The sequence below is a fragment of the Nipponia nippon genome, unplaced genomic scaffold (assembly GCF_047370975.1).
Source record: "Nipponia nippon isolate SJK-2023a ecotype South Korea unplaced genomic scaffold, ASM4737097v1 scaffold_26, whole genome shotgun sequence".
Lineage (NCBI taxonomy): Eukaryota > Metazoa > Chordata > Aves > Pelecaniformes > Threskiornithidae > Nipponia > Nipponia nippon.
In genome coordinates, this window is record NW_028262343.1 from 1158780 (window position 1) to 1175634 (window position 16855).

Sequence of the window (16855 nt, forward strand, 5' to 3'; positions counted from 1 at the left end):
ACTCATGATATTAATCCTAAATTAGTGTTCAGCTTTAAGCCTCAGTTGCAGGAATAAGGTTGTTACCTCCTGCTTCTTCAGAAAACTCATTTCCGCAGCTTCAGAGTAAAGGCTGACAGCATAAACTGTCAATGCTACAGTATCAAAAGAAATAAAATACTCCAACATTTTAAAATCCTTTGTCTGTGCTGCACTGTAATAACATTTATGTTGTTATTGTTAACATCCCCAACTATTTTATTATTATCAACTCACTAATCATTCAAATTCCCCAAAATTATGAATATTCCTGGTTAATTCTACAACAGCTGTGAGAAATGCTATTCAAGCTAGAAAGCCTTTATATTTGCAGGATTTGCTACCTGCAAAAGAGCTAGATAAAAGATTGGTCTTCTAGCAATACGTTTGCTAACCTAAACACATTTCACATTTTTACATCTGGTGTATGAGAAGTATAAAATCAGTTATGGTTAATGCAGCATTCCATACCATTCGAAGTTCATTGATATTCAGTGCTTGGGAAAGGCCAGTGCAGCAGCAGACTCACAACCACCACTATGCTAGAACTTCTGAACAAGGTATATTCTTCTAGCACTGCCTCAGGGGCTACTGATTTGACAGAGACCACACCTTTACCAATTATTCTTACTCTTCAGCAATTCCACAGAATTAAAGAAACCTATTTAACCACCCTTACTTTACATGTTTTGATGAAGCCTAGAAGAAAGGGTAACAGTGAATTCAATTCACCCTGGCCCATAAACAAGCTCTAACCATAAGCAGAAGAGAGAGACACTGCCACTGTGAATATGCAGGTCCCCTGTTCTACAGTAATAATAAAATCATAGGATAGTATTTTACTACAAAAATAAAGTACAGGACCAAGAGAGGAACAACCCATATCTGAAAACAAATCAAAAATCTAAAATGCTATTTTTGAATAGCTGTACAACAAACAGTTCAGTACACAACTCCGACAAATCCATCTTGCTAGATCTGCAACTCAAGGAATCATTTAAGTATATATAGATATATCATTTAGAACATTGGTAGGTTTTTCCAGTTAACTTTGAAAACAAAGAAAGAGATATGTTAATCCTGACTATTCTCACTAATTTTAGTGAGATTTTAGGGAAGATTTGAAAGCTCATCACTCTTTTGAGGAAGGATCCTTTTACATATTTTAGGGAGATATTTAAAAGCTTCTTTGAAATCTCAGGCTCACTAGAGAACACCAACTAAATTTATAATGACTAAATAAATACATGCCGTCACATCCCATTGTTCAAAACAAAAAAGTCAGCAATAGCAAACAAAACTGCAAGAATGCCAGAGAAGAGCTATCAAGACACTGCATATGCCATTTCAGTCATATTTAAAACAATGCAGTAGGGGAAACACATTAAAGCAGGCTTTTCCACTCAGGATTGTTTAATCCATACTGAAACAGCTGGAAGCAGAAGTTTAGGAGGAGGGTTGAATTTTGCTTGATTATTTTTTTTAAAAACCCATTTCTATTGTATGAAAAAGTTTTTTTGTTTGTTTGTTATTAAACAGTTTACAAAATGACTATCCAAGAGTCATTCACTGATGAAAACAGTTCCAAAGAAAAGCATGCACCTCCACCATAGCTGCCCCAAACTTTACATTTTACAGATCAAAGGATGACTAAGGCTTTCTGGAATGTATAGCTGATACAATTTGATGATTAGGTTACAACCTTGTGGGGCTGGAGGAAAGTATTTATCTGTGAGGAAATGAGAAGCTAGTAACTTGAATACAGAAATATTTAAGGAATACCAATGTGAAAATAAGCATAAGTACATTTCACTTCAGCTCTAAATACTATTTGTATTTGAAGTTTATAAATGTAATTGGTAACACCTTTAAATGATTACTACTACTTCATATTCATTGATTGGTACGAGATATTGATAAACCATGCCTTATTATACCTAAGAACATAAGCAAGTGAAAGGCTCTTCTACTTTGATGAGTTTCTCTAATACCACCGAATTCCATGTTCTTCTCTTAGTGATTTCGTATCAAACATTTCCATTTTTCACATTTAAAAATAAAACCAAAAGCATTATTAAATGCCAGACTTAACACTGAAGTGAACTCCATCCATCTTTCACTGGCAAAGATTCTGCACTGTAATAGGTGTGCAATTACAACTATTTAAACCAACCTGCACAGATAGAATGTTTGGATAAGTAAGAAGAGTTTTAAGTTTGTTCTGAGTTGTGTTATTTTTGCAATACTAATAAGAGTAAAAAAAATATATCTATTTTTAATTATTAATGTTATCTATCTTAATATGCATACAGAAGAAATTAAGAATATTTTACGAGTCCTTTGTCAGAGTAACGCCTCTTTGTATAGGAGCTAGGTTATGAAACACTCCAAAAAGACTTGGTACTGTGTCTTGATCATGCATTGCTGGAGATAGTTCATTGGAAAAGTAGAGTAGAATCTCATTTTAATAACTCATCTTCCACAACAGTAAAGAAAGGCACTGTAAAACATTTGCTTCCACACAGAGCAGATGCTAAGTAAGATCAGATTGGGGAAAGGGGAATGGGGAAGCAACTTAAACACCAGTCTGCTATATCAGAGTCCCCATCAGCTTTTCATTCATAAAAGTGTTGAAATTGAGATGATCACTGAGGTTAATAACACTTGAATTTAAACATTTATAGTATAAACATCTCTCTGCCCTGATGTTTTCCTCTATGAAGTAGGTGCTAAGATGTTTTCTTACTAGCCACTGTTAAGACAAGAAGTGAGAAGTTCTTCAATATTTAAATCAAGCAGAGGTCAATTAAACAACAAGAAAGGTGCTGGTGTGGTTAAGGAAACAGAGAGAAGATGCATTCAGTTCCCATAGGAAAAGTTTTGAGGAGAGGAGAGACCACACTCACTCTGATCTGCAGCAATCTTTTATAGGTCCTCCAGTGAAGCAGCACTGATTTTATTATACTGATCACTCTGCCACAATACTTATTCCCCTTAAAAACTGGTGGGTTATATACCAGACTATGACCAATGGCATGGCCCAACACACAAAACAAGTATCTGAACTTAAGCAGGAAGGAGAAAAAGTTCCCTCCTCTCTCTTGCACGCGCGCACGCACGCACACACAAAAAACCAAGTATCAGCTGGACAGTGTCTCCACACCAAAGGGTAGTTTTCCAAATTTCTCATTATTAATACTGAAAACACCACAGCCCAAAACAGCTTAAAGATCACTCTTTAATTGCTTCCTCTAAATAGGACATTAATATGTATCTAAAACCAGTGAGTTAGTATATTTTGTTTTCCATTAATGCTAGTAAAACCTTTTGCTCTAGCTCCCAAAGTAACCCACTTTCTCAGGCTGGATTTAACACTCCATAAGCAGGATAGCAATGCTACATCAATGGATATCTTAGGCAAAATGCTTCCCCTTGTTTTAAGAGGGAAGAATCAACCCTACCTCAAAATAAAATTTTAAAAAACCCACACGTCATATAGGAAAACAGGAGAGCGTGTATCTGGGACTATGCGTCCACGTGTATTTTCACACATATGCACACACAGAGCCATCTTTTGTGGGAGGCATCTATTGCAGCATTACAATTTTTATTTTCATATATATGCATAAAGATATATGTATATATAATAGATCTTATATATGTGTGTAGCTATAATACGTAAATTGCAATGCTACAATAGATGCCTCCACAAAAGATGACTGGCCCTACCCAACATGGAGTGGCCTGGGCCAAAACGTGGGCGTTTTCCTGAAAACTCACAGAAAACTTGGCACCACGCAAGCCCCGGCCCGTACCCTACGGCGCCCGGGCGGAGGCCAGGCGAGACGAGGGACGGCGGGCCCAGCCGAGGAGGCCAGGCCAGGCCGCCCCCCGCCGCGAGAGGGCCTGGCTGGCCCCACTGCCCGCCCGAGCCCTGACAGAGCCGCATCTGCCCCCCTCCGCGACCTCGGCGGCCCCCACGACGACGGGCTCGGCGCGGCCACGCCAGCCTGCCCGGCATTGCGATGGCCGCGGAGGGCGGCGGAGGCCGGGCGTTGCCCCCAGGGAGGGAGCGCAGCACCCGCGGGAGGCGGCGCCGGGGCCTGCCGCGGCGGCGGGCGCGGATGAGGGGCCGCGGGGCAGCGGCCGCTCTGGCCCGCCCACCGGCGCGGCGGGCCGGACCTGCCTCTATTACCCCGGCCGCAGCAGGCGGCCGCCAAGTCCTTCCACTCGCCTAGCCAGGCCCGGCTAGGCTGCGCGGAGAAGCGGGACGCCCCGGTAGGTTACTCCTCACATCCCCTCCGCCTCACCTCAGCCGGCCAGGCAGCCTCTCGCGGCGGCAGCAGCAGCAGCAGCAGCAGCAGCAGCAGAAGAGGAGGACGAGCGTTCACAGCGCTCTCCAGATCACCTCCGGCTTCCCCCGGTCCTGCTGCCCGGCGCCTGATATCATCTCCTCCGGCGGCCTCCCCTCCCGCCCCTCGCCGCTGACGCACTCCCGCTGCAACACCTCGAGCCGCCGCCGCTCGTCCCGCGCCCCCCGACATGGCGGCTGCCGGGGTCCCCACGCCATCGCCCCCCCACCATGGCGGCTCCTGTGGTACCACAGCCGTCGGCGGCAGCGGTGGTACCCGTGCCCCCCACCATGGCGGCAGCGGTGGTGCTACCTGCGCCATCTCCTGCCATGGCGGCAGCCCTGGTATCTGTTCCATGGTCAGCCTCCGTGGCAGTGGTGGTACCCACACCATCGCCTGCCATGGTGGGGGTGGTGGTACCTGCCCCGTAGCCCAGGCATGCAAAGGGAGCCTGGGGCTGCCTCAGAGCTCAGTAGTATCCACAGGGAGGAAGGAGCAAGGCCACGCGTGGTCTCCTAGTGCTAGGCAGGTTGCCATGAGACTAGGGGTGAAATATCCCCTCTGCAAGAAAGGCAGCCCCGCGGCCTTGGCCAGTAAGGGCTACCTCCCCATCTCTGACAGACACCCACACCGTGATCCAGCCTGAGGCCTCACCACTGTTCCTGTTCACCAAACTGGGGGACCAACTGAACGGAATTACTGGCAGTGTTGTCCCAAAAAAGCAGGGTTCTTTTACCCGGTGTGCAAAAAGCTGAATAACACACAGAGTCGAGATATCAATTTATTCTATGTCTGCAGAAATGGGTGCTAGGTGGTAACTCCACAAAGCTAGCACACCTTGGTTAACATACAGTGACATTTTATACATTCTGAGTAGCTGTTATCAGTATTTTTACCATTCCAGTTATTCATCCTTGCTTCTATTGGTTCTCGCAAGCCTCGTCTCCTACTTAAAGGTACAGTGTGTTTTAAATTTACAGAGCATGCTCAGTGGGTAGGGGTCTTTGCTTGGGCTGGGGGCTTTATTGCTGGAGGTGTGTTTTTTACTATGTTAATTAGGATAGTTCACTTATGGTTCAAGTGATTCTCACTTCGGCTTTATTAGCGGCCTTGTTTTCTCATGCTTATCTTGGTATTTCCTTGCTTGACTGTTTTGTGGTGTCCTCCTGTTTCTTCTCTCAGGCCAGGTGTCTCCAGCAATCTGCTGGCTTAATTCTTGTGTGGCAACTTCTCAGCCCCATGACCGGGAGACTCCTTTTTATCAGTCTTTTGTTTCTTCTTCAAGGTTAACTGTTCCTGATTAGAAGTTCCTCATTAAATTGCTTCTGTCTGTTCCAGGGTACTGACTACAGCAGGAGCATGTTTTCCAAAGGAAAACAGCCAACAGCCAGCCCTGTTCCCCAGCACTGACCACCAATAGGCTGTGGCACCAGAGCATCCACCCCTAAGAAGACCTGCATGCCAGGGAACTGAAGAGCAACAAAACAAAACAAAGGTTCTTGTGGGAGTACAGCACTCATACTTGACTTAGGCTATGCAACGTATCCTTGCTTTGTAGTGTATGATCCTTTGCGCCGAGCTGGGGAAGTACTAGGTGCACAGCTGTGGTGACATCATTGGGACAGAGGAGACTGAGCACAAAATGGGGTCACTGCCCCACGTGAGGGACAGCAGTCATTTAATTGACTTCGCAATGCTGTCTGCCAAAGATAGGTTTGTTGCTCCAGGGGTCAGAGGAGCAGTGATTCAGTGCATTAATAATGAGTACCTACCACATGCTTGCCTAAAATAATGTAACTTTGCTGAAACTATCAGATTACAAGAGGGGTTTTGGGAGACAGCATGAACAGAACTTTTTAAATACAGTGATTACCTTAAAAATCCATTTATGGCCAAGCTTTGACAAAAGCCTGTTGGCTACAGAAAAAGAGATTAATGTAGGAATAACCTTTAGGTCATACTAAAACACACTTATTCCATCAAGAAGCCTTGTGAGCTCAAAGATCAACTCATACAGCTCTATGTAGCAGGACCAAGGTTTATGTTAACTTATTTTTTTTTATCCTAATTAGAATAATACTGATTATATTTTGCACTTGCCTTTCAAAGAAAGACAGAAAATTTTATTTATGCAGTCTTACATAGTGAAAATTGTTCTGCAATATATAGTAGTAGAAAACAAGACATGTTAATGGGTGAAGACTGGAATTTAAACCTGTCGGGAAATTCTTAAAATTAGTAACTCCACTTCCTGTATTTTTTGCTTTCATGACAAATGAGGAAAGAACCTAGAAATTGGTTGTGGGTTTCTTTCTTCAATTTTGCTGACAGTTTCATGGAAGGACCAAGAACTTCTGGGCCTTTTTTGGTGAAAAATTTTTCATCTGACTTTGTCGTGGTTATTTACTAAGTATTGTAAAGGAGATAAGGAAACTTTAACAATACACAATGTAATTTAATAAAAATATGTCCCTTCTTATTATCTTATTATTCCTTCCTCCAGCAAATTATTGCCTTCACGGGTCACCTCTAATATTGTTTAGAAATAGATTTGCATTTCATTTTCTTTTTTTATTGTTATTATTTCTTTTATGTCATCTTTTATGTCTAGAAGAACCTCCTTGCAAAATCCGCAAAGAAATACCCACTTTCTGATTTCTCTTTAACTTGCATTGTGAGGCTTATAGAAATCTTGACAAAAGATGCTTGGTCATGGCTAGTGCTTTTTCTGGTAATCATATTAATCTCACTGTGAGTTTGTGTATCCATTTCTTCTCTCCTATATCATGTTTACCTTGCAAATTTTTAAAAGCATGTTCAACCTTACTAATATGACTACTCACACCAATAACATTAAATATATGCAATGGGGGATCTTATAGATTACATTACATAGAACTGGAATGATCCCCTGCATATATATGCAATAGATTATACACACACGCATATTCCCACCTGCCACAAGGGGCCTTTAGCTCTCCTTCAGCATTTTGGGTCGCCATGACAATTTTTACAGTAAAGACCATACCCCATCACAGCCATGGTAGTGTACAGGAAAAGGAGATGCTCCCACAACTAAATACTTTTGTAAAACCTTTGCATTAAAGAGAGAATGTAGAAGTGGAAGGTCTAGCATCTTACCCCATATTTTCACATCTTCTCTCTCCAGTCTCTTAGAGTAATTGATACTTTCCAAGAAATGTCAGATTGAAAGGAACCTCAACAAATTATACAGCCCATCTTGCAGTGAGACAAGACCAAGCCTGGGAGATGTTTATCTAAACTGATATTTTTTTTAAATCTCCAGTGAGGGAGATGCTCACAGACTGCCTAGGTAGACTTCTAGATTAAAGGTTTTTCCAAGAAAGAAGGAGTCAAAGGAAAGGTAACAAGTTCTCCTGGTGTCATATTTGTGAGTATCATATGCTAAATGACCTAATATACAAGCATGCTATGTAGCTACAAGATATGCATTTGGTACAGCTTCTGTGAATTGTACTCTAAACATATGTTCCAGTGCATATGATGTACTTAGAAACATAGAATCATAGAATGGTTTGGGTTGGAAGGGACCTTTAAAGATCATCTAGTCCAACCCCCATGCCACGGGCAGGGACATTTTTCACTAAATTGGATTGCTCAAAGCCCCATCCAACCTGACTTTGAACACTTCTGAAGATGGGGCATCCACAACTTCTCTGGGCAACCTGTTCCAGTGTCTTGCCACACTCATCATAAAAAATTTTCCTTGAAATATACTTGTTAGCAGATGTTACAGCTAGTGATTCTGGGACTTCTCACTAGAGAAAATCAAGAATTTAACAGGCAAAATACTGGGGGTTACCAGTGAGAGACATGGGTTTGACAAATAAAGGACTGGTGGCAGACATCACTGGGGGAGCTCTGATGGCTACACACCTGTTGAAGTGCACAGGTAGGGCCAGCAAGATTTGGCAGCCAAGAAGGAATGAGTAGTTTATCGCTAATGATTCAGGAGTGCCTAACCCATCTAGAAAAAGGGACAATCTGCTCTTTGCAAGATTTACATAACAGACAAAAGCATAACAAACCAAGCATACAAAACACGTAAAATCACACCCACTGACCATCTTTTTCTTTCCTTTCACTCCTAGAAAAGGGCAAATCTTAAAAGTGGGAGTGTTATTAAATTAGGTGTAAAGAAAGAAACGTACATCTTGCAATTCCTTTTACCGACAGTTTCTTTTAGAGCACATCAAACAGCTATGTCAGGTACATCTATCCTTCAGCTTTCTCTTCTTTCACCTCTCCCACCAACCTCCACGGCATGGACAAATACATCCTTGGCATCCTTTGCAGAGCCATATTCACTCCAGTAAAAGTGATTTCATCTTGTCATATCTATTGATGAGATATTCAGTCCATCCATGTGACTTATTAGCAAAAGTCTGTGTGTTCCACAATCCCATAACAAAGTTTGTTTCTCTCTTCTTGTATTCCTGTACTAAAGCTAGAAACATCTCCATTTCTGGTCAGCTTATTCCACACACAAAAGGATTTTTCTGTGTCATCAGAACTTTCATTATCCAACAGCATGTAACAGAAATAACAGTTCCTAAGTTAACACCTCCTTTTCAATTTCCAATTTCATAGCCTGAAATCTCCCTTTTTCCTCCAAGTACTGTATGAGTTTTGTTTTCCCACTCAGAACTTATTTTGCTTAGAATCATAGAATCATAGAATGTCCTGAGTTGGAAGGGACCCACAAGGATCATCAAGTCCGACTCCTGTCCCTGCATAGGACAACCCCAAAATTCACACCATACGTCTGAGGGCATTGTCCAATTGCTTTTTGAATGTTGTCAGGCTTGGCGCCATGACTACCTCCCCGGGGGAGCTTGTTCCAATGCTGCACTACCCTTTGGGTGAAGAACCTTTTCCTAATGTCCAACCTAAACTTCCCCTGGCATATCTTCCTGCCATTCCCTCGGGTCCTATCATTGGTTGTCAGGGAGAAGAGATCAGCACCTGCCCCTCCTCCTTCCCTTCTGAGGAAGCTGTAGACCACAATGAGGTCTCCCCTCAGTCTCCTCCAGGCTGAACAGACCAAGTGACTTCAGCCGCTTCTCATACGGCTTCCCCTCTAAACTCTTAACCATCTTCGTGGCTCTCCTCTGGACACTCTCTAGTAGCTTCGTATCCTTTTTGTACTGTGGGGCCCAAAACTGCACACAGTACTCAAGATGAGGCTGCACCAGTGCAGAGTAGAGTGGGACAATCACCTCCCTCGACCGGCTAGCAATACAGTGCTTGATGCACCCCAGGACTCGGTTGGCCCTCCTGGCTGCCAGGGCACACTGTTGGCTCATGTTCAACTTGCCGTCGACCAGAACCCCCAGATCCCTCTCCGCGGGGCTGCTCTCCAGCCTCTCGTTCCCCAGTCTGTATGTACGTCCAGGGTTGCCATGTCCCAGGTGGAGAATCTGGCACTTGCTCTTGTTAAACTTCATATGGTTGGTGATTGCCCAGCTCTCTAATTTGTCCAGATCCCTCTGCAGGGCCTCTCTGCCCTTGAGAGTGTCAACAGCTCCTCCCAATTTTGTGTCATCGGCAAACTTTGATAACAAACCTTCAAGTCCTGCATCCAAGTCATTTATGAAGACATTAAAGAGCACTGGCCCCAAGATGGATCCCTGCGGAACCCCGCTAGGGACTCGTCACCAGCCTGATGTAACCCCATTTACTATAACCCTTTGAGCCCGACCTGTCAGCCAATTGCTCACCCATTGCATGATGTGTTTATCCAGCTGTGTGCTGGACATTTTGTCCAGGAGGATACTGTGAGAGACAGTATCGAAGGCTTTACTGAAGTCCAAAAAGATTACATCGACTGGCTTCCCTTGGTCAACTAGGTGGGTAACCTTGTCATAGAAGGAAATCGAGTTGGTCAAGCAAGACTTTCCCCTCGTGAATCCATGCTGGCTGGGACCAATGACTGCGTTGTCTTTCAGGTGTTTTTCAATAACTCCCAGAATAACCTTCTCCATAATTTTACCAGGCACAGAGGTGAGACTGACAGGCTTGTAGTTACCAGGGTCATCCCTGTTGCCCTTCTTGAAGACTGGGACAATGTTTGCCAGCTTCCAGTCAACTGGGACCTCTCCAGATTCCCAAGAGCATTGAAAAATCATTGAGAGAGGTCTTGCTATGACATCAGCCAGTTCTTTAAGTACCCTTGTGTAGTAAAGATAAGGGCTGGTGACCGGAAGATCACGCACTGTACAGAAAGAGTGAAGGGTCGACCCTCCCTTGTCTCCGCCCCTTATAACATGACACACCTACTGCTGGGAGTATAAAGGTAAACTACTGCGCAATAAACAGGGGAGTTGAACACCCACACTGCGTGTGCTGACTGTTCCTTCCCCAGTCCAGGTCGGCTGGAGATCCGCCAGTATAGCCTTGATATGTAACGAACGCTACATAGTGGTGACCCCGACGTGATCGGCTGCAAGCAGCAGCGATGGAGCTCGTGGAACTCGTAAAGGTATTAAAGTCGGTAACGACGAAGGTGGGCGAGGATGGGGCGATAAGGAAAAGGCCCACGGGCGACTGCATCCAATGGATGCTACGCTGGGGAGTGCCCGGCACTCCCACAGAAGTTTTCGACACCTCAAATTGGGGGAAAATACGCAACGAGCTGACAGAAGCGATCATAAGCAATGTTGGAGGACCCAGTGACTGGCTTCGCGCCTGGGGAACAGTAGAAAGGGAGCTCAAGAAGGGGCTTGCCGCACGTAGCATGCTGATGGGGCATGAAGTTCCTGGGAACGAAAAGCCAACGGGTTTAGTTTCGGAGGGGACACAGGCTGGCTGGGAAGGAGTGGCCTGTGGGACACAGACGGGGACATCGTTACTGGGGGCTGAGCCAACGGAGGAAGGGGAGGCGCAGGGAGGCTATGGCGCAGCGGGAACAAAGGAGTCGGGAAAGCTGTTCCCGTTACGAGTGGGGAGTCTAGAGCAGCCACCCACGGAACCTTCGGCACCTTCTGCACCGGCGGATCCGCCACCTCCTCAATACCCCTGGGGCGAGTTGCAACAATGTGTGGAAAGGGAGCTGACTGATAGGTTGCTGGATTGGGTCCCGGGGGCTGATGTGGGATCCCAGCGGTATCGCGAATTACGTGAAGGAAGATGGCGGGAAGGAGAAAAGGAGGGCAAGGCACCATCACCTTCTGAGGACGCCCTGTTGCATCCCAGTGATCGATGGGCGCTGGACACACAGAGAGCGGAGCGCAGGAAAAGATCTGAGGAACAAGGAGAACCGGCGTCACGGCTGACGACATCTAAGGGGGTGGTAGGGCTCCCCCGGCACTGCCAGTGATACCTGAGCCACCAGAGGGACCCCCTACCCCTTGGGCAGTGGGAAAGCGAACTGGTATTCCCTCACAGTGGAGGGAGCCTGTACACGATTATCCCATGAGCTCTGATAGCAGTGAGGATGAAAGGGGCGACGAGGAATCCTCGACTGTTGCTCATCCGCCCCCGCTTCCGAGACCATTACCAAAGAGGGGCGAATCCTTAAAAAAGGGAGTGGGATTCCAGACTAATGAGGTTTCAAGGGAACTCGAGGCATTGATCAGCCAATTGAGAGGGGTGGTGGCGAATGCAGAAAGTCTAATGCCAGGGGAAAAGCCGAAAGAGAGGGCAAATGGGACGGATTGGCAGATGATTGCAAAAAATTGTGTCTTGGAAGGAGTGCGATTCCAGGCCCCTCCGATTCAAGCATTTCCTATCCGAGCAGCCCCAGGCGGAGGATATGAATGGCAACCGTTAGATACGAAGTTGGTGAAAGAATTGGCCACAACGGTGAAAAGTCACGGATTAAACTCCCCAGAGACCCAAGTCCTACTAGACTGTGTTTTTGCAACGCCGCTTGCACCTTTTGATATCATTCAGTTGATGCGGGCCGTATTGACCCCCTCGATGATGGTATTGTTTAGGGAGGAGTGGAGGAATCGGTGCACCCAAGTTGTTATCGAGGCGCAACAGGCCGACCATCCCATGGCAGGAGTGACTTTAGAGCAGTTGATGGGTGAAGGGCAGTTCGCAACTCCTCAGGCACAGGCTCAGCGAATGCGGGGCACAATTTTGCTGCATCTTCGAATGCTGCCCAGGAAGCGATACGCATCATCGCGGCTCTTGATAAAAGGGAGCCTCCATGGGTCCAAATACGGCAATCGTTAAGTGAGCCCTTCACAAAGTTTTTAGACCGGCTGCAAGCGGCGCTCAAGGTTGCTCGACTTCCCGAGCAGGCTAAGGAGGCGATATTGCTTGACTGTGCACGTACGCAAGCAAACCCACAAACCGCAGTGTTGCTAAGACAGTTACCCATAGGGACCACGCTTTCACAGATGATTCGTTACGTGCTGGAACAGGAACAGGTGCAAAGTATGCAACCGGTAGTGCCTGCGGTCCATGCAGCCTGCCGAGACGCACGACTTACGTGCCATAAGTGTGGGGGGCAAGGACACATGGCGCGACAATGCCCTTCAAAAATAAACACCCCCGGAACAGGGGAAGGAGAGAGAGACCTACGATGCTGGCGCTGCGGGCGACTAGGCCACAGAGCTCGACAGTGCAAAGCGGGGAGTCAGCAACGGAGACCGGACTGGGGAAACGAGAAGAGGGGATGGCAGGGGGCCGTGCCATCCCCACCTGCCCCAGCGATCAGCTCAACAGGCCCGACGACAGCAGCGCAATGTGTGGTACAGGGACTCTCTCCTTCCCCGGGACCAGCACAGTCGCCTGTGGTTCCAATAACGCAATTTCCAACTCAGCTGCCTTGGGGAGATGGGAGCGCGCAATAGAGGAGGCTGGCAATAGAGCCTCGCCGTATGTGGCACTCACCCTAAACATGACCACACGACCAGAAGTAGATATTATAGTTACCCCATGGCTCCCAGAGTTGGGGGGAACACCACGCCTCGTATTAAGAGCCCTTTTGGATACAGGGGCGGACGTTACAGTAATCCCATCACATCTATGGCCAGATGATTGGCCACTCGAACCGAGAGGTTTGCTGCAAGGCGTGGGAGGCATGCAGACCTCGCATCAAAGCAGAAGCCCAATGCAAATTATGTTGAAGGATCCGGAATCCGGACAAGCTAGGGTAGCATGGTGTAACCCCGCCATTGCTGAGTTACCCATTGTCATCTTGGGACGATGTTGCTTGCAGAAGATGAATATAGTGCTGCGTACAAATTTATCATAATGGCCACTGCCTGTGTCCGCCCATTAAAACTCACCTGGTTGACAGATAAACCAGTGTGGGTAGAGCAGTGGCCATTGACAGAGGAAAAGGGGGCGGCTGTTCGACAATTGGTACAACGAGAACTTGACACAGGACACATCGAACCCTCTACAAGTCCCTGGAACACCCCCATTTTCGTGATAAAGAAAAAATCGGGAGCATGGCGACTGCTACATGATCTATGCGCAGTTAATGCATGTATACAAGACGTGGGCCCGCTACAAGCGGGCCTCCCTTCTCCAGCCATGATTCCACCTGACTATCAAATAGTGGTTATGGATATTAGAGATTGCTTTTTTAGTGTTCCCTTGCATGAAGAAGATAGAGTACGCTTTGCCTTTACTGTTCCTGAGCCTAACAGTCAACACCCGTGCGCCAGGTATCAATGGAAGGTGTTACCCCAGGGCATGAAAAACTCACCAGTCTTGTGTCAAATTGCTATAGCTGCTGCGATACGCCCTATTCGAAAAAATTTCCCTACGGTCATCATTTTCCATTACATGGATGATGTGTTATTGGCGTCCAACCAAGAGGAGTTACTGGAAAAGGCGCGCGTGCAGCTGATAGTCAGTTTGGAGCGACATGGGTTACACATTGAGCCTCGGAAAATGCAGGTAGGACGTGCAGTAAAGTATTTAGGTACTCAACTGAGGCCACGAAGCGTGACAGCACAATCATTTGAAATTCGGACTACAGTGACAACACTCCATGAGGCGCAAAAATTAATTGGACAACTATTGTGGCTTAGAAACTTTATTCCAATATCTGACGCAGAAATGAGTGCCTTATATCAACTCCTGAAAGGAGGAGATTCCCCCCTAGCTCCAAGGACTCTTTCAAGAAACCATCAGGAGATTCTTAGGACAATTATGGAGAGGGCCCAGCATTGGGGTCTCGCTCGATTTACACCTGAACAACCGGTCGCTGCCCTGATTTACATGACCGACACCGCTGGCCATGGTTTACTAATTCAAAATAATGGTGAAAAAGGCTGGCCTTTTGCTTGGTTGTATCAAGGCAAACCAAAGACGGCTTTAATTTCTTGGCCAACATTATTATCCCAGCTTATTCTCCGCTGTCGGAGGCAAACTCAACACTTAACAGGGAAGGACCCGGAGGTCATCGCATTGCCCTGTTCTTTGGCACAGTGGGAGTTGGTACTTCCGCAAGTGGGGTTTCTGCAAGTGGCGATAGCTGAATTTATGGGTCGTATTGAAGGTCTAAGACCACACCCCTGTGGGGAGATAATCCAGGTACTCCATCTTTTGCCGGCTAGTGCCATAGTTGAACAACGCACCGGAGGCCACACGGTTTTTACCGACGCGTCATCGATTACTGGGAAAGCTGTCATTACATGGCAGGAGGATGGTCAGTGGACCCACATTAGTTATCAAGATCAAGGGCAATCCGTGCAATATCTTGAGGCCAAGGCGGTATGGATGGCTCTCACTCAATGGCCCGAAGAGGCCTTAGATCTAATCACAGACTCTTGCTATGTATATAAGTTACTGAAGAAGTGCCGATGGGCATTTGGGGCAACGTCGAAGATTGCAGGAATGTTGCTCACCGCACTGCAAATGAGAACCGCCCCTGTCTGTTAATAGTCATAGTTCCATACCGAGTTTTCTTTCTGCCGGGAACGAAGTAGTGGACAGCTTAGCAAGGAGCGTACTGGCGCTTGAAGAAACTTCTAACCTAAGGCGAGCCTTCCGCTTGCATAATCTGCTCCACTGTGGAGCTCGCGGTTTAGCTAAGCTCGCTGGCATTACGTTGCAAGATGCTCGCTCTGTGATTGCTGCTTGTCCTGTGTGTTCCAAAGGTCCCCTCTGGGAGGCAGGGGTAAACCCTCGAGGGTTGCAGCCCAACCAAATATGGCAGTCTGATGTTACGATTTATGAACCCTTTAATCCACGTAAGTATCTGCATGTCACAGTTGATACCTGCAGTGGACTTTTTTTAGCCACTATGCATGCTAAACAAAATGCTCTCGCAGTTATTTTACATTGGCAGGACTGTATGGCGCAACTTGGCATCCCACAAAAAATTAAAACAGATAATGGAGCGGCATATGTCAGCAAGAAGACAAAGGACTTTTGCGCGCGCTGGGATATTCAGTTGAGTCATGGCATTCCCTACAACAGTACGGGCCAAAGCATTGTAGAACGCGCGCATCGCACATTAAAAGGGTTACTCGACCGACTTAGGGAGGGGGAGAATATAAGCCCAGGAACAGGGGTTCCCCCTCCCCTTGACCCTCCCTTATTTCGGTCACAGCGTCTGTTGACGACGGCACTAATTACCTTAAATCATACCATTCGAGGGAACACCTATAAAACCCAGACAGCAACCCAGGCACATTTCCGGCTCGATGAGAACGAAGGGCCTTACCCTTTGGTTCAAGTACGGGACCTGCAAACCCGTGAATGGAATGGCCCATATTCCCTCCGTTGCCTGGGACGTGGGTATGCATGTGTGCAAACCGAGAAAGGGACGCTAGAATGGGTACCAAGTCGAAATATTCGACCGTATAGACATTAATCAATTTATTGAGTCTTATCTTGACAGGTTACCATTTCCCTATGCATCCTGATGGTGTGGGGGAGCAATGAGGGAGCCGCGACGAACTACTGGCTGGATTGGGCAAAATCCATGAACGTAACAGATGCGTGTCTGTATATGCCGGCTATTGGACAAGCCTCTACCTGTCTATTGTTCACCCCCCCTACTTCACTAGCGATAAGGGGGACAGTTGCTGCCACATAGGCAACTGGTTTCATAATCTTGTTACTTGTTCTTGTCCTTGCTATGCTATTGCCCTGTCTGTTACGCTTAATTAGGTATTCTATGAGTTGTATATTAAGAAGTCTTACCACATATCGATTATTTTACGCGCAGCTTCCCCAGCGAGATCCAGAGCTACTGGAGCTAAGGGAGGGGGAAATGTAGTAAAGATAAGGGCTGGCGACCGGAAGATCACGCGCTGTACGGAAAGAGTGAAGGGTCGACCCTCCCTTGTCTCCACCCCTTATAACATGACACGCCTACTGCTGGGAGTATAAAGGTAAACTACTGCGCAATAAACGGGGGAGTTGAACACCCACACTGCGTGTGCTGACTGTTCCTTCCCCAGCCTGGGTCGGCTGGAGATCCGCCGGTATAGCCTTGATATGTAACGAACGCTACAATTGTTTTCATT

The 16855-nt window shown here is 46.5% G+C and overlaps 1 protein-coding gene and 1 long non-coding RNA gene across 4 annotated transcripts in view; one reads left to right on the plus strand and one right to left on the minus strand.

Moving 5' to 3' along the window:
- Positions 1–4574, minus strand: part of LOC104014187 (soluble lamin-associated protein of 75 kDa) — a 36693-nt gene extending 32119 nt beyond the window's left edge. For all 3 annotated transcript variants that reach the window (XM_087762608.1, XM_087762609.1, XM_087762607.1), the window contains exon 1: positions 4329–4574. In XM_087762608.1, the coding sequence (XP_087618734.1) occupies positions 4329–4562 (234 nt within the window). In that variant the 5' untranslated portion in view covers positions 4563–4574. The remainder of the gene's footprint in view (positions 1–4328) is intronic.
- LOC148055135 (uncharacterized) lies at positions 4158–6716 on the plus strand. Its single transcript, XR_015705863.1, has 3 exons — positions 4158–4296; positions 5275–5326; positions 5709–6716. It is a non-coding gene; the product is annotated as an uncharacterized LOC148055135 (long non-coding RNA).
- The last annotated feature ends 10139 nt before the right edge of the window (positions 6717–16855 follow it).